This window comes from Mchenga conophoros, linkage group LG5, assembly GCF_057382185.1.
Source record: "Mchenga conophoros isolate Kocher_MC1m ecotype Shallow Benthic linkage group LG5, M_conophoros_male_GT1.1, whole genome shotgun sequence".
Taxonomy (NCBI): domain Eukaryota; kingdom Metazoa; phylum Chordata; class Actinopteri; order Cichliformes; family Cichlidae; genus Mchenga; species Mchenga conophoros.
Window position 1 is genome coordinate 7,499,365 of NC_140530.1, and position 20,243 is coordinate 7,519,607.

At 42.6% G+C, this 20,243-nt stretch overlaps 1 protein-coding gene across 1 annotated transcript; it reads left to right on the top strand.

Annotated features, from left to right (window-relative positions):
• The first annotated feature begins 13,580 nt into the window (after positions 1–13,580).
• On the top strand, positions 13,581–20,177 carry LOC146573702 (mitochondrial tRNA methylthiotransferase CDK5RAP1-like). The gene is made up of 3 exons (XM_085275506.1): positions 13,581–14,101; positions 19,357–19,497; positions 19,869–20,177. Exons 1-3 carry the CDS (start codon positions 14,060–14,062, stop codon positions 19,998–20,000), a joined length of 315 nt encoding a protein of 104 aa, XP_085131632.1. The 5' UTR covers positions 13,581–14,059; the 3' UTR covers positions 20,001–20,177.
• Positions 20,178–20,243: the final 66 nt, after the last annotated feature.

Genomic DNA, 20,243 nt, shown 5'->3' on the forward strand with positions numbered 1-20,243 from the left:
CAGAGCTGAGCCATGAAGAATAAGAAGACCAAGGAATATTTATACAAGCACAAAAGCAGAAGAAGCTAAGCTTCTGCTTACGAAATCTATGGGGAAAAATTGGAGAGCAATAAAATCCAGCTTCTTCTTTTAGTGACAGTTTACAAGAACATGTACCAATTCAACAGTCCTGACATACAGAGCTTAGTGGAGCAGCAATGCAAAGCAGTTTATTTCCCCACTTCCTCGGGTTGCTTAGAGTGAAAGCCTATGAAAGAGCTAACGGCCATTGCTCCACATGAGACTGCATAAGATTGAATGACAAATTACATAATGATGAAGTTTAGTTATACAATGACAACACAGTTATCACACACTTAGTTCATGTGTCTCACCATTTAATTTTGTTAACAAATAAACCACAACAGAAAACTACTAACGATTTGTAATCAGAGCTATACAAAAAACCTCTAACATTAAGTCTTAGAAAAAGTTAAAGACATCTAGCTGTTAAATCGAGAGCACCCTAAATTTAGAGTCACACTGAACATCAAAAGTTATCCTGGTGCTATAGACACCTGAAGATGTTTTAGGTGTATTTGGCAGCAGGTACAGGTGTGACTGTGAACCTGAATGAAACGGTTGCCCATCTTCTAGGAAAGGTGCCCAAACACCATTGCTCTCTCCTAATCCATCCTATTTTTTTCTACTTTTGCTTTTTGGTAGTGTCATTGTTACTGCAAGACACAGTGCAAGAGTGTGACAGAGATACCAGGAGATATGCTGTTAAACAAGGAGAGCAGGACTAGTGACGGCTGCTTTGTGCAATGAGGAACAGAACAAACGCTGTCAGTCGTGCAGTGGGACTTGTGCTTGCAGCCCAGCACCATGTATCCATTGGAATTCCCCAGAGAATACCAGAACTGGCTGGTTTGCTCTGACATCCTGTTTTCATCACACATCGGAGGCTCACACAATTTCTGTTAACAGGGAAAGACTGTCTGGCAAAACAATGACGAGAAATTTGCAAAGAGCGTGTCAGTGGTGGGAGCCATTACTCCTGTACTAGCCCCCCTTGTGTTGTGTTGTGGTCAAATTTGACCAATTTAATAGTTTTATGTCTGAAAAGTGTTGTTAATTTGATCACACAGACTTAAGATTCTGTGATTTTCTCCACAAAGAGGATGTCAACCCACAACCTAAATTTGATTAATTTGCATAACATTTTGTGTATTTTATTGAGCATTTTTACACTCTTGGTGTTCCTGGTCAAAAGTAATCCCATTAATAGAAATGATTCGTTGTTCTCTAAGCCTTGCTCACAGCACTAGCTGGCAGCACCGTGGCAGGTCGATATAGAGTGAGGCTCGTGATTACACATTTGATCACCACACTGGTGAGGAGAAAGAGAAGCCAGGAAACTGACACTGAAGATGGATTAGAGGGGGAAGTGTCAGAAGTTGAATATAATCCAGACCAAGAAATGACTAATGAGGGCGAATCCACTGATGTAGATAATGGCTATGCTGATGCTGATGTCACATTCAAGTCAAAGACTTGGACTTAATCCCCACCTGAGAATCAAGGTGGGCTTTTAGCTGAAAATGTCACAAGTAAGCAGCCTAATGGTACAGTCTGGTTTACTTTTCTTACAGATTCATGATGGAACTTTAGTCCTCCTTTGAAATGAGTTATAGTTGGTTTTACAACAACAATTTCAGAATGCTGCCTCATCCACAGTGCTTAGCTGATTGATCTTGTAGGGTTCATTTTTGTTCCTTCACCTGATTCAAATTGTGAATACTTAGCTTCCCTGAATTTTTCCATGGTTGTTTGTTATTTGAAAAAAGATAAAAATGTTGAATAAGTTGAAATGTTCCACACTGTGCCTCTGTGAGTGTTCCAGAATCCAGAATGACCTCTCCATGTAAAGACCATTTCCCCCCTGCATCTTTGCGGATTTGAAAGTTAACTGGTCTTCACGTTGCAGTGCAGAGTGATTGCCCTACACTCTTTGATCCTGTTCAAAAGCAGAATCCAAAAGCGGATTGTTTGCAGAATGGTTCCTGACTTCAACCTTTACTTCTTTCTGATATTTTTATATTTGAAAAAACTCAAATATATTTTGATATTTTTAGTGTCCGAAAATGTATTTGAATTTTTGTTATATTTAAACCTGTCATGCATGAATTATGACAACCTCAATCAAGATTTTTTTCTTAAGTATTTTTATTCATCTTTAGGCATGAAAAAAAGACAAAAAATTTTAAAATGTACTTTTCAAAGAGTTTTTTACATGTCCACTTAGGTGGACAACATGTGTTTTAATTTATGAAATTGACAAACGAGTGCACATCAGTGTCTTATGTAGTGGTTTATGTGCAAGTATACCATCAACACTGATACAAATACAAAAAAACAGCCTTTGAATAGCTGTCCACTGTAGTGACCACAATGAGTGAAAGGGTTAAAATGCTATTGATTGTATTTTAATGCTGCAAGCCTTTAATCTCACTTCACTTTATTTTGTGACTATTTTAAGAATAATATAAAATATGCATTTCTGTTATTATTACTTTTCTATAATTTTACCAATTTAGGGGAAATAATGACAAAAGATACATGACTATTATAAAACAGACTGTGAAATTACTGCAAATTACTGTAAATATACCTACCAACTGACAGTCTATTAATACTTTCTGATGTTACATAGCCATAACAACACAAAATTACATAACATAGAAGTTGATTAACAAGCAAATCTATGTAAAATTACAAAAACATCTGCAAATAAATCATCTTTATTTACAGGTGCAATTTTTCACGTTATTGTACATTCGACATGTTAATTCACGTCTTTTTTGTAATTCAATGATATTTCATGTATTTAAAAATAACAGGAAATTTCTGAAAAAAAATATATAACAAAGTTCTGGTAAATTACAGATTTTGTTTACAGTATAGAAAGCCTGTTAAAACATGTCTGGTAAAACACTATGCACAGTAATATGTGTGTTAATGCAGTTTGAAACCTGCTAATGCGCTCTAGTGTAATAGCAAATTTCTTCAAGAGAAGGACAGAAAGCTTCCTGCCTCTGTGAACTACATAATAAACATTTATTTGTTTTGAGTTTTTATATTTTTATATATAATTATTATAATTATTATAAACTGTTTGGTGCTGAATATGTAAATATATCTGATTCATTATGTGACTCTGACTCATTATCGATTACTTAGATTAAATATGTCAGAAAGGGAGGTAAGGCTTGCTAACACAGTGGTATAAAAACTATTGTAGATCAGTGAATTTATTAACTGCTAATTAGTGAAAAACTGAGGTTTGTCTCTGTCTTTCTGTCCATATTCACACATCTGAGTTTACCATTGTGACAGTTTTTAAAGTTGTGGATAGAAGTGGGGGGCTGGCCTTATGCCATGTGTATTGTGGCTGTGAAAGTTATTCATATGAGTTTATTTATTTGGCGTGAGAGGTGGAGATGTTATTAGAATGGATGTGTGCTTTAGCTCAAACCTAAACCCCCCAAACTTGACTCTTTTTTTTTTTTAAACACTAACTTTCTATGATCAGTATTTAGAGATGAACCACACACACCTCAATAACACTCTTATTTTAATGAAACAGAGCAGAAATAAAGTGATCTCAGTAATCTGCATACAGGAAGTTAATTTTTTATCACAGATTTTATTGAATCTGTAACAATAAAAGTGAAATGCCTGTCCAAATGTTGCTATTAACAGGACTGTGTTAGTGTGTTCGATTATTTTGTAACTGTTACAATGTTCTGAACCCTTCTGAAGCTATGGCCATCATGTAGAGACTTCCAGGTTGCTTCACTCACTCAGGATCTTCCTAAACAAAATGGACCACTGAATCATACCCTTGACATCAGTACAAACCTTCCTGATGAGTTTATGGGCTGAGCCACTGGTTTCAGGTCATAATGAAGAAAAGATTAGGTCGGCATCAACTGTTTATATACCTATCACAAAAGTTCACAAAATCAATACATAGAAAATATATAATATATATTTTAAAAATCAAATGATGTCCAAACAGTCATCAGACAGAAGTAAAACTCATTCTCATTCTTTTTGTTTGGTTTTTTTTGTCAAATATCTGTTAGATTATCGTACTCTGACTGTAATTGTGTCTTCATGGAAGGACGCCAGAATGCAGAAAAGAATCCTGGGATATTATTTGATTATTTTGTTTCTGTTGAGGTAGATACCTTACCATTGTTTAACAAACTTTATTGATTTTACTTATTTTCTTTTGTGTTGTTAATTAAGCATTCACTAAAGTGGAGTTAACTTTATAATTAACCTGCTTGTGTGTGATTTATTTCCATATAGTGTAGATTTATTGCATATTTAATACCATAAGCATTAAAAAGGGAGTATCAATAGGAAAGTAACAACAGGAACCCAGGGCCCCTCTCAATAGAACGTGGGACGGGTGTTACACAATTATGGAGGCACCGCTGGGATACTCCCGTGCTTAACTTTTCTAGTTTGTTCTTTAAAGGAGTATTTTGTTTACAGATTTGCACAGCTTAGCACACCAGCATTAGGGTTTGTATGATGACTACTCGAAAAGAGTCTCAAATTGCACCTGAGCTTAGTAGCTGGTGCAGTAAAGCAGGTATAGACCCAAACCGGGCTTTTGTACTGCATGATGTTCCTTCTGATTTTGACTTATCAGACATTGAAGAGACAGCTCAGTCAGTGAAAGCTTTTGGAAGAGTAAAAGTGAGAGATAGACTAAGAGACGCCCAGACAGGCAATAACCTTGTGCTGTGTGAATGCTGTCAAGATATTCAGCCAGACCGCATACCACCACATGTACAGCCATTGAACGGAGGTCCTGTCTGGAAGATTTCCCTCCTCACTGAATCTGTGAGGTCAGCTGATGACTTCTCAGCCAAGCTTAAGAAACTAATGGTAGAAGAAGGCAAAACTCTTCCCCCCCCTTCTCACCGTCTCTTCTCCCCTTGGGTTTTCTTTCTTTCTCTCCCCCTCTCTCTCTCATTCATTCCCCCTGTCCTATTTATTAAAAAAAAAAAAAAAAAAAAAAAAAAAAAAAAAATGACAAAGGATGAACTGAAGCTCTGCCATCACGTAATGTCGCATACTGCTTTTTCTGATGTCATTTAAAAAAAAAAAAAAAAAAAAAAAAAGAAAAAAAAAAAAAAAAGAAGAAGGCAAAACAATTTATGATGTTAGTGCCTTGCTGTCTACTGAAACCCCGCAGGAAAACTCCCCTGAATCCATCCTTCGGGCAGTCGGAGACCTGTTAGCAAAAACTATGCGACCTACCAGTGAGAATACTGCATCTCGACGTCTGCGGATATTCTCTGGCCACTCTTCCACTCCAGCAGGTGAAGAGAGCCTTGATAGCTGGGTTGAGCAGGCTCGCCTGATGATTGAAGAGTGTGACTGCTCTGAGAGAGAGAAGCGAAGGAGAGTAGTTGAGAGCCTAAAGGGACCGGCGTTGGAGATCATCCAAGCTGTATGGCGAGATAACCCTGATGCTAGCCCGGAGAGCTATGTAGAGGCTCTAGAAAGTGCATTTGGATCCCTGGAGTCAGGTGAAGACTTGTACCTCGCCTTCAGGAGCCTGGGTCAACAGCGAGGAGAAAAGCTGTCAGACTTCCTGAGAAGATTGGAACGCTCTCTGACCAAAGTAGTGCAGAGAGGGGGTCTCCCTAGCCATCGAGTCGACCGTGCACGTATTGACCAGCTTATACGGGGTGCAACTCAGTCAGAGATAATGTTACTGCAGCTAAGACTCAGAGAAAGAAAGGAAGAGCCACCCGCTTTCCTGAAGCTGCTCAGTGAGATTCGAGAAGAAGAAGACCATGCAAGAGTGAGGCATGAGTCAAACACCACAGTTAGACAAGTGAAAGTTGGCGAAGAGACAAAAGCCAAATCGACAGAGGTTCAAGAGCTCAAAGCCGAGATCAAAGAGTTACGCTCTGAGCTTAAAGAGTTAACAAGCAAGCGCTCAGATGCTGAGCTAATGTTGAAACAAACCAAGAAAGTTGCTGAGGCTGGGGCGGAGAATGAAGTCCAACAGTTAAAGCAGCAAGTTCAACAGTTACAACACCAGCTGACTGTTATGGCAGTGTCACAGGGTTCAACCCAAACTGACTCAACAAAGAGAGATGGGAGAGCCAGACGAAGCAAGGTAAACAGACCATATGCTGCAAAAGATTCAGAAAGTTACTTCTGTTACCGGTGTGGGGAGAATGGCCATATTGCCACCCGCTGCATGGCTCCTGAAAACACTGCCAAAGTAATCCAGAGGCTACTCGGAGCCCTTCGTAGGAGCAAAGAGGGAAAAGGAGCTACAGGTGGCGCTTCTGAGCCCACACAGGTCGGTTCCATTAGGAAAAGTTCCGTGCACACATCCTCACAGTGTGGACTCCCAGAAGGATTGGTTGGCCCATCCATGATGACCGATGTGACCATAGAAGGACAACCATGTAGAGCTCTCCTTGACAGCGGCTCTCGAGTCACCATTATATTCGAGAGCTGGTATTCCCGTTTCATCCCCAATGTGCCCATTCTTCCTTTAAAAGATCTCGCCATATGGGGACTGAGTGATTCCAACTACTCATACAAGGGGTATGTGGCAGTTGAGGTGGGTTTTCCCCCCCAACTCGAAGGAAGCTGTAGAGACAGTCACTGTCTTGGCCTTGGTGTGTCCAGATCCAAAGAGCCCAGACCCGGTTCCTGTCATCATTGGCACTAACTCCCAGAAACTGCATTCTCTGCTGAGAGATTGTGAAGAGGTAGGAGGGAAAGATGAGGTTCACTCACTGAGGATAAATAAATACCCTCTCCTCAGAACAACCCTCATCACATATTACCCAACAAACAGGCGTGGTGGGTCATGTGAAGTGGCAAGGCCCCGGGCCAATCACTATCCCTCTTTGTGCAGTACAGTATGCAGTTTGCAAGGTGGAACAACAGCAGCCATTAGACAAAAGTATTCTAATGGTGGAGGTGGGCGAATCTACAAACCTCCCAGCTGGAGTGTTGGTTCCACCTGTGGTACTACCATGTTCTGAGATGGACACTAACAGTTTCACACTTCTGCTAAGAAATGAGTCCCAAAGAGAGACTATTGTCCCCACTGGTACAGTGCTAGCTCAGGTGTACTTGGTGGACACTGTCACTGAGTTAACAAAGACCTCCGCCCAAGAAAGGTCTATTGACCCTGAACTGTTTGACTTTGGAGATTCTCCTATCCCTGAAGAGTGGAAAGCCAGGTTAGCAGCAAAGTTATCAAAAAGAGCAGATGTTTTTTCCCTGGAGGAGTGGGACGTTGGCTTAGCCAAAGGTGTCACTCACCACATAAGGCTGAGAGACCCTCGACCATTCAGGGAGAGATCCCGCAGAATCGCACCCGCTGATATTGAAGATGTCCGACGCCATCTACAAGAACTGCTGGCAGCCGGCATAATCAAAGAGTCACGCAGTCCGTATGCTTCCCCAATTGTCATAGTCAGGAAGAAGAATGGCAAGGTGCGGATGTGTATTGATTACCGTCAAAGGAGCTTGCAAAGAAAAGCGTCTGGACTTAAGCAACTTAAAGAAGTCCAGACGCTTTTCTTTGCAAGCTCCTTTGACTACGATGACCTGGATGACTAAGAACCTTCACAGATGTATTGATTACCGTCTACTGAACTCCAGAACCATCCCAGACCAGTACACTATGCCACGCATAGATGATGCACTGGATTGTCTGACAGGAAGCAAGTGGTTTTCTGTACTGGACCTGAGAAGTGGATATTACCAAGTGAAGATGTCTGAGGCTGATAAAGAGAAAACAGCTTTTATCTGTCCTCTTGGGTTTTTCCAGTTTGAGAGGATGCCTCAAGGCATCACTGGCGCACCCGCAACCTTTCAAAGGTTAATGGAGAGAGCTGTTGGAGACATGAACCTGATTCAAGTCCTTGTGTATCTGGATGACCTTATTGTGTTTGGCAGGACACTGGAGGAGCACGAGGAACGGTTACTTAAAGTCCTGGACCGGCTGGAGGAATGTGGTCTCAAAGTCTCCATTGACAAGTGCCAATTTTGCCAACCCCAGGTGAAGTTCTTGGGACACATTGTCTCTGCCTCTGGAGTTGCCACTGATCCTGAGAAAGTGAGTGCGGTGACCCACTGGAAGAAGCCCACTGATCTGAAATCCCTAAGATCTTTTCTCGGATTTTGTGGATACTACCAGCGGTTCATCAAGAACTACTCCGCCATAGTCCGCCCTTTGACAGAACTGACCAAGGGATGTCCTCCTGCACAGGGTAGCAAAAAGGGTGTCACTAAAGGAAAGCAAAATAGCTACTTTCGAGTTGCCGAGCCTTTTGGTGATCAGTGGACCCCAGCTTGTGATGACGCCTTTCAGGGCATTGTTTACAAGCTCACACATGCTCCAGTCTTGGCATTTGCTGATCCAGCCAAACCATACATCCTACATGTTGATGCAAGTTTGGACGGGCTAGGAGCAGTCCTGAACCAAGAGTACCCAGAAGGACTCCGCCCGGTAGCGTTTGCCAGCCGCAAGTTGAGTCATGCAGAGCGGAACTACCCAGTTCACCAACTCAGGGCTCTAGACTAACTTTTTTACATGGGCGCACCGGTACGCCTAACTTTAAAAATTTAGGCGTACCAGCACAAAAGTTAGGCGCACTCAAATTTTTCAACCGCATCGCTTAACACCGCAGTTTTACATGTGCACTTTCTTATTAACTAACAAGCTTGTGCTTAAAATGCTTTGTCAATATTGTAGAAAATGTTAAACTTAATCATCATCTTGGCCTCCTCTGACGACCTGTTTGCTGCTGTCTGCTGCTGAAAGGCCGTGGGGAGAGGGGACACTTGGGCAGTGCATTTATTGCAGCATATAATGTGTTTTCTGGATACACTGTGCTTTTTCAGCATTCAAATATTGATGGCACCGTGTCAGAGCACTGGCTATGAATTTCAGACAGATCAGGCCTTAACTTAACAAAAAAGTTATCAATAGTTCTTTTCATCTTTTCTTATTACCCACAGCTACATCCACTTCTCTCAGGCCTAGGCTGCTCACTAGGGCTGGGTATCATCACTGATTTCTATAATCCATTCAATTCCGGTTCTCAAAGTCCTGATTTGATTCAATTTAGCCTCAGACAGTCAGAAATATTATAATTCTGATCATTTATCAGTACTGATACACATGAGACTTCATCAGAATTGTGAAAATCACAGCAGATGCCTTTGTGTGAAAGTAACTGAGAATAAAACACAGGAAAACATGAAGGAGATTTTCCTGGTCTGGCTTTTTATAGCAGATAACCTTAAAAATATTCTGCAATATTCTGCAATTTTGCATAGTTTTAAGAAATTTAAATTTCTTCAGTATTGAACAGCAGAAATTAGGCTTTCTTGTCCGAGGTCATTTAAGTGAAAAAAGAAAAAGCGCTGTAAACAACGGTAGACTGGTGGGTAATAAGCGAATGAATAATGCAGAAAACAGATTTGAGACGGGAAACTGTTCCTGAAGTACAGAGAGAGAGAGAGAGAGCTGTGCAGGAAGTGTGATTTTTATCGTGGTGGAAGCAAAACAGCAAAAGTCAGAGGGAATTCATGACGACATTGATCAAATGTGAAGCGCAGTTTGCTGCTTCTTTTGCTGCTGGCTCGGCGAATTTTGGTTGGAGAGAGACAAAACCTGCAGCTCAGAATCAGCGCAAAAAGACGTAAACACAGCGCGGACCCGAAGAATCGCTAAGCTCCGACAGCGTGTCCGTGTTCGGGCCGTCGGGTGAGAAAGCCAAGAAAGACGAAGCTGATTCTGATGTGTCAGGTCCGCTCCGTGTTTAGGTCTTTGTGTGGAATCCGTTAATGAATTGATATCGCTTTATTCAAGCTACTCACCTCTCTCTTCCACCTGCACTTTCAATTGGACCACGGCCAATCAGAGAGGTCCCACCCCTGACTATCTCTGATTGGTTTAGTCCACGATAGAGGCATAATGTGTGTCTGTTGTTGACCACACGGAGAGTTGCAGAGATTTTTTTTTCATTACCAGAACAGTTGGTCGCACCTGTGCGACCAAATATTTATTTTTAGTCGCACCACTGAAAAATTTGGTTGCTCTAGAGCCCTGCAACTGGAGTTTTTGGCTCTGAAATGGGCAGTAGTGGAGAAGTTCCATGACTACCTTTATGGGGCTAAGTTCACAGTGAGAATTGATAATAACCCACTCACCTACGTCCTGACCACTGCCAGGTTGAACGCGACAGGTCATCGGTGGCTAGCAGCACTCTCCACCTATGATTTCAGCATTCAATATAAGCCCGGCCGTGAAAATGTGGATGCTGACTCACTGTCCAGGAGTCCGCAAGAGACAACAGATGGATGGGTGGATATCCCACCTTCTGGGGTAAAAGCTTTGTGTCGTCGGATCACTACAGATGGTTTTCAAGAACACACCACCAGATTTGTCGACCAGCTGGGTGCTTCGCCAGACGCCATTCCAGCTTTATATGCAAATTTCACTCAGATAGAAGTGGGCCCGCTGGAACAGCTAAGCCTGAAAGAACTGTCAGAAGCCCAAGACTCTGATCCAGTTATAGGTGTGGTGAAACCTCAGGTTGAGAGAAACCAAAGGGTTTCAGCTTCCACGCATGCAAACCCAGATGTTGTGTTGCTGATGCGAGAAAGATCCAAGTTAAAGGTTAAGCGTGGCCTTCTGTACAGAGTCACCACAAGACCCTCTGGTCGAGAAGTGAGTCTTGCCTGCTAAGTATCGGCCAATGGTACTAAAATCAGTGCATGATGATGCTGGTCACCTGGGCACCGAACGAACTACAGAGCTCATTAAAGACCGGTTTTACTGGCCCAGAGTGGCATCTGAAGTTGCAACATACATACAGAACTGTGGAAGGTGTGTAGCTAGGAAGTCCATCCCACAGAAAGCTGCCCCTTTACAGCACATTACCAGTAATGGCCCTCTAGACCTGGTCTGCATAGACTTTCTTTCTATTGAGCTAGACTCTAAAGGCATAGCTAATGTGCTGGTTGTCACTGAACATTACACCAGGTATGCTCAAGCATTTCCCACAAAAGATCAGAAAGCACTGACTGTTGCCAAAGTCCTTTTTGAAAAGTTCTTAATGCGTTATGGATTGCCTGCTCGCATTCACTCAGACCAGGGTAGAGATTTTGAGAGCAAGCTCATTAAGGAGCTATTGACCCTGCTGGGCATTCGTAAGTCCCGAACGTCACCCTACCACCCTGTGATGGCATGCCACACATGGTAAGCTCCACACCTCACCACCCGTTGATTCACTTTTGTTTAATTTACAGTCACTACTTTAAAATATTCTGTTTATTGTTCAATATTGTTTCTTTATTAAATGTATTTATTTTTCCATCACACCTTCCAATGTTTATATGGCGTGCACTAGTGATGGCCCGCTTGAAGCTGACGCTCCGGAGCGTGTGTCGAAAAAAACAACACACTGGTTCAGAAGCACTGTGTCGAGGCTTGCTTCGTTTGGCAAAAGTCACGTGACCAGTGACGTCCGAAGCTTCATTACGCACGTAACTGCTTCGGTACCTGATTCAAACGGATATAAGGAAGTGAATCATCCACGGGATTCGTGGAGTGTGTTGATGGTGACAGAGAGCGACGAGGTGATCATTCCACTGACAGATATGAGCGAGGAAGAGAGGACGTTCTGGCGTGTGGGAATATTTTGAGTTGATTTTGCTCAATTCATTTTATCTGCCGAAGTGAAAAACTTGAAATGTCCAAAATCATGTTTTCATAATGTAAATATCATTACAGCATATGACTTTAGGAACACTTCCATGTGATTTAAAGCTGATGAAGACTACAACAATGTATTTGACACTATACGTACAATACATTGCTACAGTTTAGAAAATCATTTTGTTTATTGTTTTTGGGTGATAGTCTGCAGGACCCAGGAATACCTGCATATCTACCAGCTTGCAGTGTAGTTCCTGCACTCCACAGCCTCTTCTGTTCCATGCAAGTGGATTTTCTCCAGGGCAGGAGAAACTATTTCTAAGAAAAGAAACAGACTCAGCCAGCGCACAGTAACACTAATCCTCTTTTTAACTGTAAATAACAAAAGGGCTACCTGACATAGATCATGTTTTTACTTTGCAAGTTCTTGATTAGGGGTGGGTTTTGATTATCGCCTTTCTGATTACAATCCATGCTAAATTGAATAAAGTGATATTGATTCATTACAATCCTGTGTCGATTTGTAAATTAACGTTATTATGCCTGAAACGCCAGCATCTCAGGTTAAACCTCACAACATGTCGTCAAACACCATACAGCTAAAACAGTAACTGGGAGCAGGTTTACGGATTCTGCATACAAACGTAAACGCAGAGCGCGGACCCGACGCGTCAGAGTCAGATTTTGGTGTGTCGTCGGGTCCGCGCTGTGTTTGCCTCTTTTTTCTTCGCTGGCTTCTGCAGCTGCAGGTTTCATAACTCTCTGTTTACATCTCTAATTAAGTCTCACATGTGTCAGCTTTCTTTTAATAGATACGAAATTATAGATATATACTGATACATGACCAGAATTGTAATATTTCTGACTGAGGCAAAACTTTCAAGATTCCAATCAAATTGAATCGGATCCTGTATCGAATCAAAATGATTCTACAAATCAGTAACGATGCAGCCGTACTCAGCCCCCTAAGCATTTTCCCTTTCTAGTTCACAATCAGTCTCCCCCCAATGTCAAAAATATGTATAGGACAATTGGCCTCGTCTAATATTTTGTATGAACCTGTCCAGCTGTCCAGTGATTAAATGACAAGTAGATGGAGGCAGGACTTCACAGCAGGGGCATACTCCATAATGTGCTGTGCATTCTCATATGTATATTATATATATTGCTCACTTATTGTATTTACCAACATAAAGGAGTTATGAGCAAAGAAAGGCCACCATAGTGCATGTTTAAATAGGGAAAGTTTATTGATCAAAATGTATTACGCAAATACGCATTACATTTTTGTCAGCCCCCCAATCGAGAAACAAAACCAATTACATGTTCAAAGCAACGGAACGGTGGCCCAATATCAGCGAGAACTCCACTCTTGAGTGAGCAGTGATGCTTGAGCAGTCCGTTTTATTTTGCAGATTCAAGCTGCTCTTCAAAATATTCGCCACCAGATGTCACCGGAGAGGACTGTGTTGAAAAGCTTCGAGTAATGAACCATTTTTCAATACAAGCTTCAGTGCTTCGGAAAGCTTCATTTGGCCATCACTAGCGTGCACACATATTAACCTTGCATGGTCAAAGTTCTGTTTTATGTTATATTAATACATCTGTCTTTGTTTGAGTTACCTGGGGGTTGGTGTCTCCTCCTGTCTGGCAAAAGGTGTGGCAAAGGGCTGGGAGACCTGAAGTACCACTGACAGCCTAATTGGATTGCACCACATGCTTCATTGCCTGGGGGGTGTTTCATGTTTGTTTAATTGTTTTTTATTAGTTGGTTATATGGCAGCCATCTTGTTTCCCCCGTGTGTATCATTTGGTTTAGCTAAACCAGTATTTAAGTTCCCCTGTGTGTCATTTCAGGAGGTCAGTTTATCATATGTTTGTTTGAGGTTTTGTTAATTATTATCTTGAGTTTAGTCTATTGAGTTGACCTCTTTTATTGGTCTGCCTGTTTAAGTTTTGGCTTTGTTAAATATGTTTTCATATTTTTGGGTCAATAAAACCCGTTTTTTGAATTAAAACCACCGGTGTCCTTTATGCTTTACTGCTTGGTCCCTGACAATTGGTGGCAGCAGTGGGATCATCCAGTATTGGACACAGGTCTTTTTTTTTCTTTTTTCTGTTTTTCCCCATGAGGAAGAAGAATGCATTGTGGTGGCAAGAATGAAAAGAAAAAGGGATCTGCTCAGCAAACCTGCGTAGAGGAGGAAAATGGAACCTCAGGAGTCACCAAAGTTGTGGAGAGAGTGGAAAAGGAGCCTACTTTGTCTGATCTAGTCAATATGCTACATGCTCACATGGAACAACAGGACATCTGGGATGCAAAACAGAGTGAGTTAAATGCACGACAAGAACAGCGATTTAAAGCCTTTCAACATCAGTTTAGACTTCTGCAGTCAGAAATCCAAGTCAGAACATCATCATCAGATTCTGCAGAAGCTCGCTCTGAATCATTAGAGTTTGATATTCATCCTTCTTCCTCTGTTCAGCAGGCCCAGGGTGAACCAGTTATGACTAATTCCAATCCAGCCATTTCACCAGCATTTCAGTTTCCCCTACAAATAGAGGGCAGATTGGAAAGATTAACTGAAGCTGATGATATTGAACATTTCCTGATCACATTTGAACGTATGGCTACAGCTTATCGATGGCAGAAATCAGATTGGGTTTTTCATTTGATACCCTTGCTTACTGGTAAAGCTAGAGGTGCCTATGTTCACATGGACATTGATGATTCATTAGACTATGATAAAGTGAAATCAGCTATTCTGTCAAAATATGACATTAACCCTGAAACATATAGGCAAAGATTCAGATCCCTGCTATATGCGAGACTGAAGGAGCTTTATGGGAAATGGATCCAGCCAAAGGGTAAAACTATTCATGACATTGGTGAAACTATAATCTTGGAGCAGTTTCTCAGAATGTTATCTCCTGAGCTTCAGGTTTGGATCAGAGAACACAACCATGGTTCAGCAATGGAAGCGGCTCGGTTAGCTCATGTTTTTGTTGCTGCCAGAAAGAAGGGGCAAGCATGGAGCCATAATGCATGGAAGGCATCGAGGGACACTCGGAAGATACCTCAGCAAAACCATCTGGATTCAGCAAATACAAGCACCAGTAAGAGCTCTCAGTCTACCACTAGACCACCAAAGGCCTCTGGTAAGAAGCTCATTTGTTATCTTTGTGGATTAGAGGGCCATACAAAACCTATGTGCCCAAGAAATTCTGCTAAAATGGTGCAAATGTGTTTTGCTCCTCGTTCTAATGCTGATCCTGAGCAGGAGAGTGACAAATCCATCAAAATGAGCCAGATTGAAGTGAATGGGGTTCTACTCAATGCCCTTCTTGACTCTGGCAGTTCTCGGTCTCTTATTCACTCAGATTTTGCCCCACCTAATATTGTTCGCACCAGTGATACAATTTCAATCTGTTGTGTCCATGGAGATGAGAAAAGATATCCGACAGCTGACATCTACATTAAAGTTCAGGACCAGATGTATCTGCTGAATGTGGGTGTTGTGAACAGTTTGCCTTACTCTGCCGTGTTAGGGCGTGACCTTCCTGTGCTTTTTGATTTGTTGGAGTCTGAGCAGACTGAGGAGTGCAATGTAGCTGTTACCAGAGCTCAGGCTAAGCAAGTCAGTACCCACTCTGAGACCCTGAGTGCCCTGCCTTTTTTTAATGAGGAGTTTGAGACAACTGTGGCGAAGCCACGGAAGGCCCGCAGACAAAGAAGGCAGGAGAAATTCAAATTTTCACCTGTGGATACACTAACAGACGCTGAGCCAACACCGTCACCCCTAGGGTTTAATATTCCAACTGAAATTGCTGAACTCCAAAAATCTGATCAATCTTTAATATCTCTTTTCCGGAAGGCCAAAGAAAAGGAACCTGGAGTGGAGCAGGTTAACAGTGAGTACATCTTGCAAAATGACATTCTCTATCGTCAGCAGGGGTCGGTGCTGCAGCTGGTGGTTCCCCAGAAGGTTAGAAACGCCATTCTCACCTTAGGGCATTCTATTCCGTGGGCTGGCCACCTTGGTAAACACAAGACCACAGCTCGCATCAAACATCATTTCTACTGGCCTGGTCTTAGCAAAGATGTGGCTCAGTTTTGTAAAAGTTGCCCACAGTGTCAGATAACATCTGCTAAAATCCCCCATAGAGCTCCACTCCAACCTCTCCCTGTCATCGGCACTCCTTTTGAGCGTCTTGGAATGGATATTGTAGGGCCTGTTGAGAGGAGCAAAGCAGGAAATCGTTACATGCTTGTTGTAACAGATTATGCCACAAAATATCCTGAGGTGTTCCCTTTAAAATCTATAAAGGCCAAGCCCATTGCATTTTGTTTAGTGCAGTTCTTTGCAAGAGTTGGGTTTCCACGAGAAATACTAACTGATCAAGGCACTAACTTCATGTCTACTCTGTTAAAGCAAGTTTATCAGTTGTTGGGCATCTGGAGTCTGAGAACTTCACCATACCACCCTCAAACTGATGGGCTGACAGAACGGTTTAACCAGACATTGAAACAGATGCTCAGGAAGTTTGTCAACGACAGTGGTAACGATTGGGATCAATGGCTGCCATATCTACTCTTTGCTTATAGAGAAGTCCCCCAAGCCTCCACAGGTTTTTCACCTTTTGAGCTGTTGTATGGTTATGAGGTTCGTGGCCCTCTAACTCTGTTAAAGGAGATTTGGGAGGGAGACAAGGTGGAGGGGGGATCCAAGAACATTTTGTCTTATGTCATTCAGATGAGAGAACGGTTGGAGAAAATGGGTGAACTTGCTCAATCACATATGGTGGAGGCCCAGCAGCAGCAGAAGTCTTGGTATGATAAATCTGCTCGTCAGCGTGCGTTTGAGCCAGGACAAAAGGTGCTCGTGCTCCTCCCCAGTGACAACAACAAATTGTTGGCAAAGTGGCAGGGGCCATTTGAAGTCATGAGGAAGCTGGGACCCACCACATATGAGGTGTCCACCCCAGGGCAGTTGCGCTCCAGCAAGGTCTTGCATATAAACCTTCTGAAGGAGTGTGTGGAGCGTATTGAACACAAGGCGGATGCAATGCTTATACGGCGAGTGCCTGAAGAAGATGAAGCAGATGAGCAATATCTACCACCTGCTGGCTCTCTAGATTATGATCTCAGCCATCTCCCAGAGGACAAGCAGCAGCAGGTGAGAGAAATGTGTAAATCAGCAGTCTTTCAAGAGAATCCAGGGAGAACTGACATTGTCGAACATGATATTGTGGTACGAGAAGGTGCCTCTGTGAGACGATTAAGTTACAGGATCCCAGAACGTCTGCTGCCTTCATTGAAGAAGGAAATCGATTTGATGCTATCTCTAGGGATCATTGAAAGATCTAAGAGTGAATGGTGCAACCCTGTGGTCTTGGTACCCAAAAAGGATGAGAGTATGAGGTTCTGCATTGATTTCAGGTACCTGAACTCCATATCCATGTTTGACTCCTACCCGACACCAAGAATTGATGATCTACTTGAACGTCTGGGAAAAGCAAGGTACCTGACCACAATAGATCTGTGTAAGGGTTACTGGCAGGTCCCACTCACTCAACGGTCCAGAGAGTTCACAGCATTCAGAACACCATGGGGGCTTTTCCAATTTACAGTCTTGCCATTTGGACTACATGGAGCTCCAGCAACTTTCCAACGGCTGATGGATCAGGTATTACATGACTGCTCTGACTTTGCTGCTGCTTACTTGGATGATATTGTTATCCACAGCAACACCTGGGAGGAGCATGTGGAACACCTGCGAACTGTTCTGGACCACCTGCACTCAGCTGGGTTGACGGTGAATCCGTCAAAGTGTGTTTTCGCCGCTGCTGAGACAGAATACCTGGGCCATGTCATCGGCAAGGGGGTTATCAGGCCACAAGTCAGCAAAATCGAGGCCATGGAATCATCCCCCCTGCCCCAAACAAGGAAGCAGCTGAGATCCTTTTTGGGCATGGCAGGTTTCTACCGTCGTTTCATCCCTCAGTTCTCCAACAGGGCAGCTCTGCTCACAGACCTGACGGGATCACGTTCCCCCAATTACATCCAGTGGACAGAGGAGGCAGTGGCAGCGTTTCATGACATACAACAGTCACTAAGTAAGCAACCGGTTTTGTACAGTCCCAACTTTGATGAACCATTCATATTACAGACTGATGCTTCAGATCGGGGCCTGGGAGCTGTCCTCCTTCAGGAAACCATGGAAGGCCGCCATCCAGTGGCTTACATCAGCCGGAAACTGTTTCCACGGGAAGTTCGGTATTCCACAGTAGAGAAGGAGACCTTAGCGATCAAGTGGGCCCTGGACTCCTTCCGCTACTATCTACTGGGAAGAGACTTCACCTTGGAAACTGATCACAAAGCACTACAGTGGCTTGAGCAGATGAAGGACACAAATGGGCAAATTACCCACTGGTACCTGGCCTTACAGCCATTCCGATTCACTGTCCACCACGTACCAGGCAAGGAGAACCTTACTGCTGACTATCTCTCTCGCTGTTCCAGCGAGAGCTCTGAAGAGGGGAGGTGTGTGATGGTATGCCACACATGTTACCTGGGGGTTGGTGTCTCCTCCTGTGTGGCAAAGGGCTGGGAGACCTGAAGTACTGCTGACAGCCAGCCTAATTGGATTGCACCACATGCTTCATTGCCTGGGGGGTGTTTCATGTTTGTTTAAATGTTTTGTATTAGTTGGTTATATGGCAGCCATCTTGTTTTCCCCCGTGTGTCATTTGGTTTAGCTAAACCAGTATTTAAGTCCCCCTGTGTGTCATTTCAGCAGGTCAGTTTACCATATGTTTGTTTGAGGTTTTGTTAATTATTATCTTGAGTTTAGTCTGTTGAGTTGACCTCTTTTATTGGTCTGCCTGTTTAAGTTTTGGCTTTGTTAAATATATTTTCATATTTTTGGGTCAATAAAACCCGTTTTTTGAATTAAAACCACCGGTGTCCTTTATGCTTTACTGCTTGGTCCCTGACAGAGCTATATGAGTAAAACACAAACACAAATGTGCACAATTACTGCACAAACTGAAGCACACTTTGTACCTGGTAACAGCCCCATTATATGGCTATTCCATTAAAGAGGCACCAACAGCACATCGTCGAGAGGTCCAGTTCATTGAGTTGTATTAGCCCCCCTAACTTCAAGCCTTGCCAGTGTCCAAATGTACGTCTGTAAACGATGCATGACAGACCCGACCACATATTTGCACTTGTCGCTACACCTCTTTATTGCGGCTGTCGATTTACATACTCTGCTGCAGCTTTTCAGCTACAGCCTACACACAACAACAACAGGACATAGTTAATGTTTTAAGCCGGCGAGACCACGTCCCACCACAATGACATAGTAAAACAAAGTAATAGACTGTACTCATGCTTTTCAGTGCTGTTTAGTTAGATATTTTGACATTTGTTAAGGTTTGTGGTGGTTTACTTGCTGAGGAACTAAGTTTTTTGGCACTTCATTGTGGGCTTAAGGCCTGGATGTTGCTTCTTGACTGGAACTTAAATTGCTTTGAGTCGAAAGAAACTGAATTGGCTGCTTTTGATTTTTATTCAGGAAAGTAAAAGATCTGCTGAGGACCTGTGTGGAAGAACTGATGGCAATATGAAAGTGATTTTCCCCAAAGAGGACGTTCATGTTCAGCCTACAGCATTCAGCACTGTACCCATCAGTGTTGGAGACTATGTGCTGGTGAAGGTAGGATATAATTGATATAGACGGATGCAACTTTAAAGAATATCTGTTGTCTTCTAAAAAAAACACAATTTATATGAGCAAGATGTTTGGCAGATTGAATGAGTGTTAGGCCACTACCTGAAATAGTCAAAGCCAAGTTTTAAGGGATCCTTTAGTGAATATATCATGTGTTTATGATGTATCATCATGTCAGCAGTTTAATGTTTCTGCTGTAAGCATTGGTTGATCCAACTTTAAATGCTGGGTACACTGTCACCAGTCAGGAAAGTGACTGGAAAAGTGTTTCAGGAATATTGATTATCTTGAATGTATAAATACGGTTCTTGTATTCAGTCTTTTATTCTCTGGCGTCTTCTTTTGTCTTGTTTTAGATCTTGTCTGCCAACTCCCAGAGCCTGAGAGGTCGAGCTCTCAGTCTCAGCTCCCTGAGAGCCAGAGAAGTGCACTGTAGGACTCCACCTGAGGACCAGCGTGATGAACATGTAGCTCACACTCAACCGTGACTTAAACATGTCACTGATTGATGGACTCGGATGATACCACATCGAACAGACTGCTACATTTCCTTCATCACTTGTTTGACGTTTTTGACAAATGGAGGATGCTTTCAGGTGGACTGTTGCAACAAGCTGTGAAAGTTTCACTTGTAAACAAACTATGGAAGTTTATTAAAAGCTGTTTGAACGATGCCTGACGGTGTTCTGTGTGATACATAAAGTGGCATTTTTTAAGATCATTGAATCATA

What these genes read in the sequence shown, in the direction of transcription:
- LOC146573702 (XM_085275506.1), top strand. Translation starts at nt 14,060, where the DNA reads ATGCTCACATGGAACAACAGGACATCTGGGATGCAAAACAGA. An exon ending in CATCTGGGATGCAAAACAGA is followed by an intron (nt 14,102 to 19,356) that starts GTGAGTTAAATG and finishes ATTTTTATTCAG; the next exon opens with GAAAGTAAAAGATCTGCTGA. An exon ending in GAGACTATGTGCTGGTGAAG is followed by an intron (nt 19,498 to 19,868) that starts GTAGGATATAAT and finishes GTCTTGTTTTAG; the next exon opens with ATCTTGTCTGCCAACTCCCA.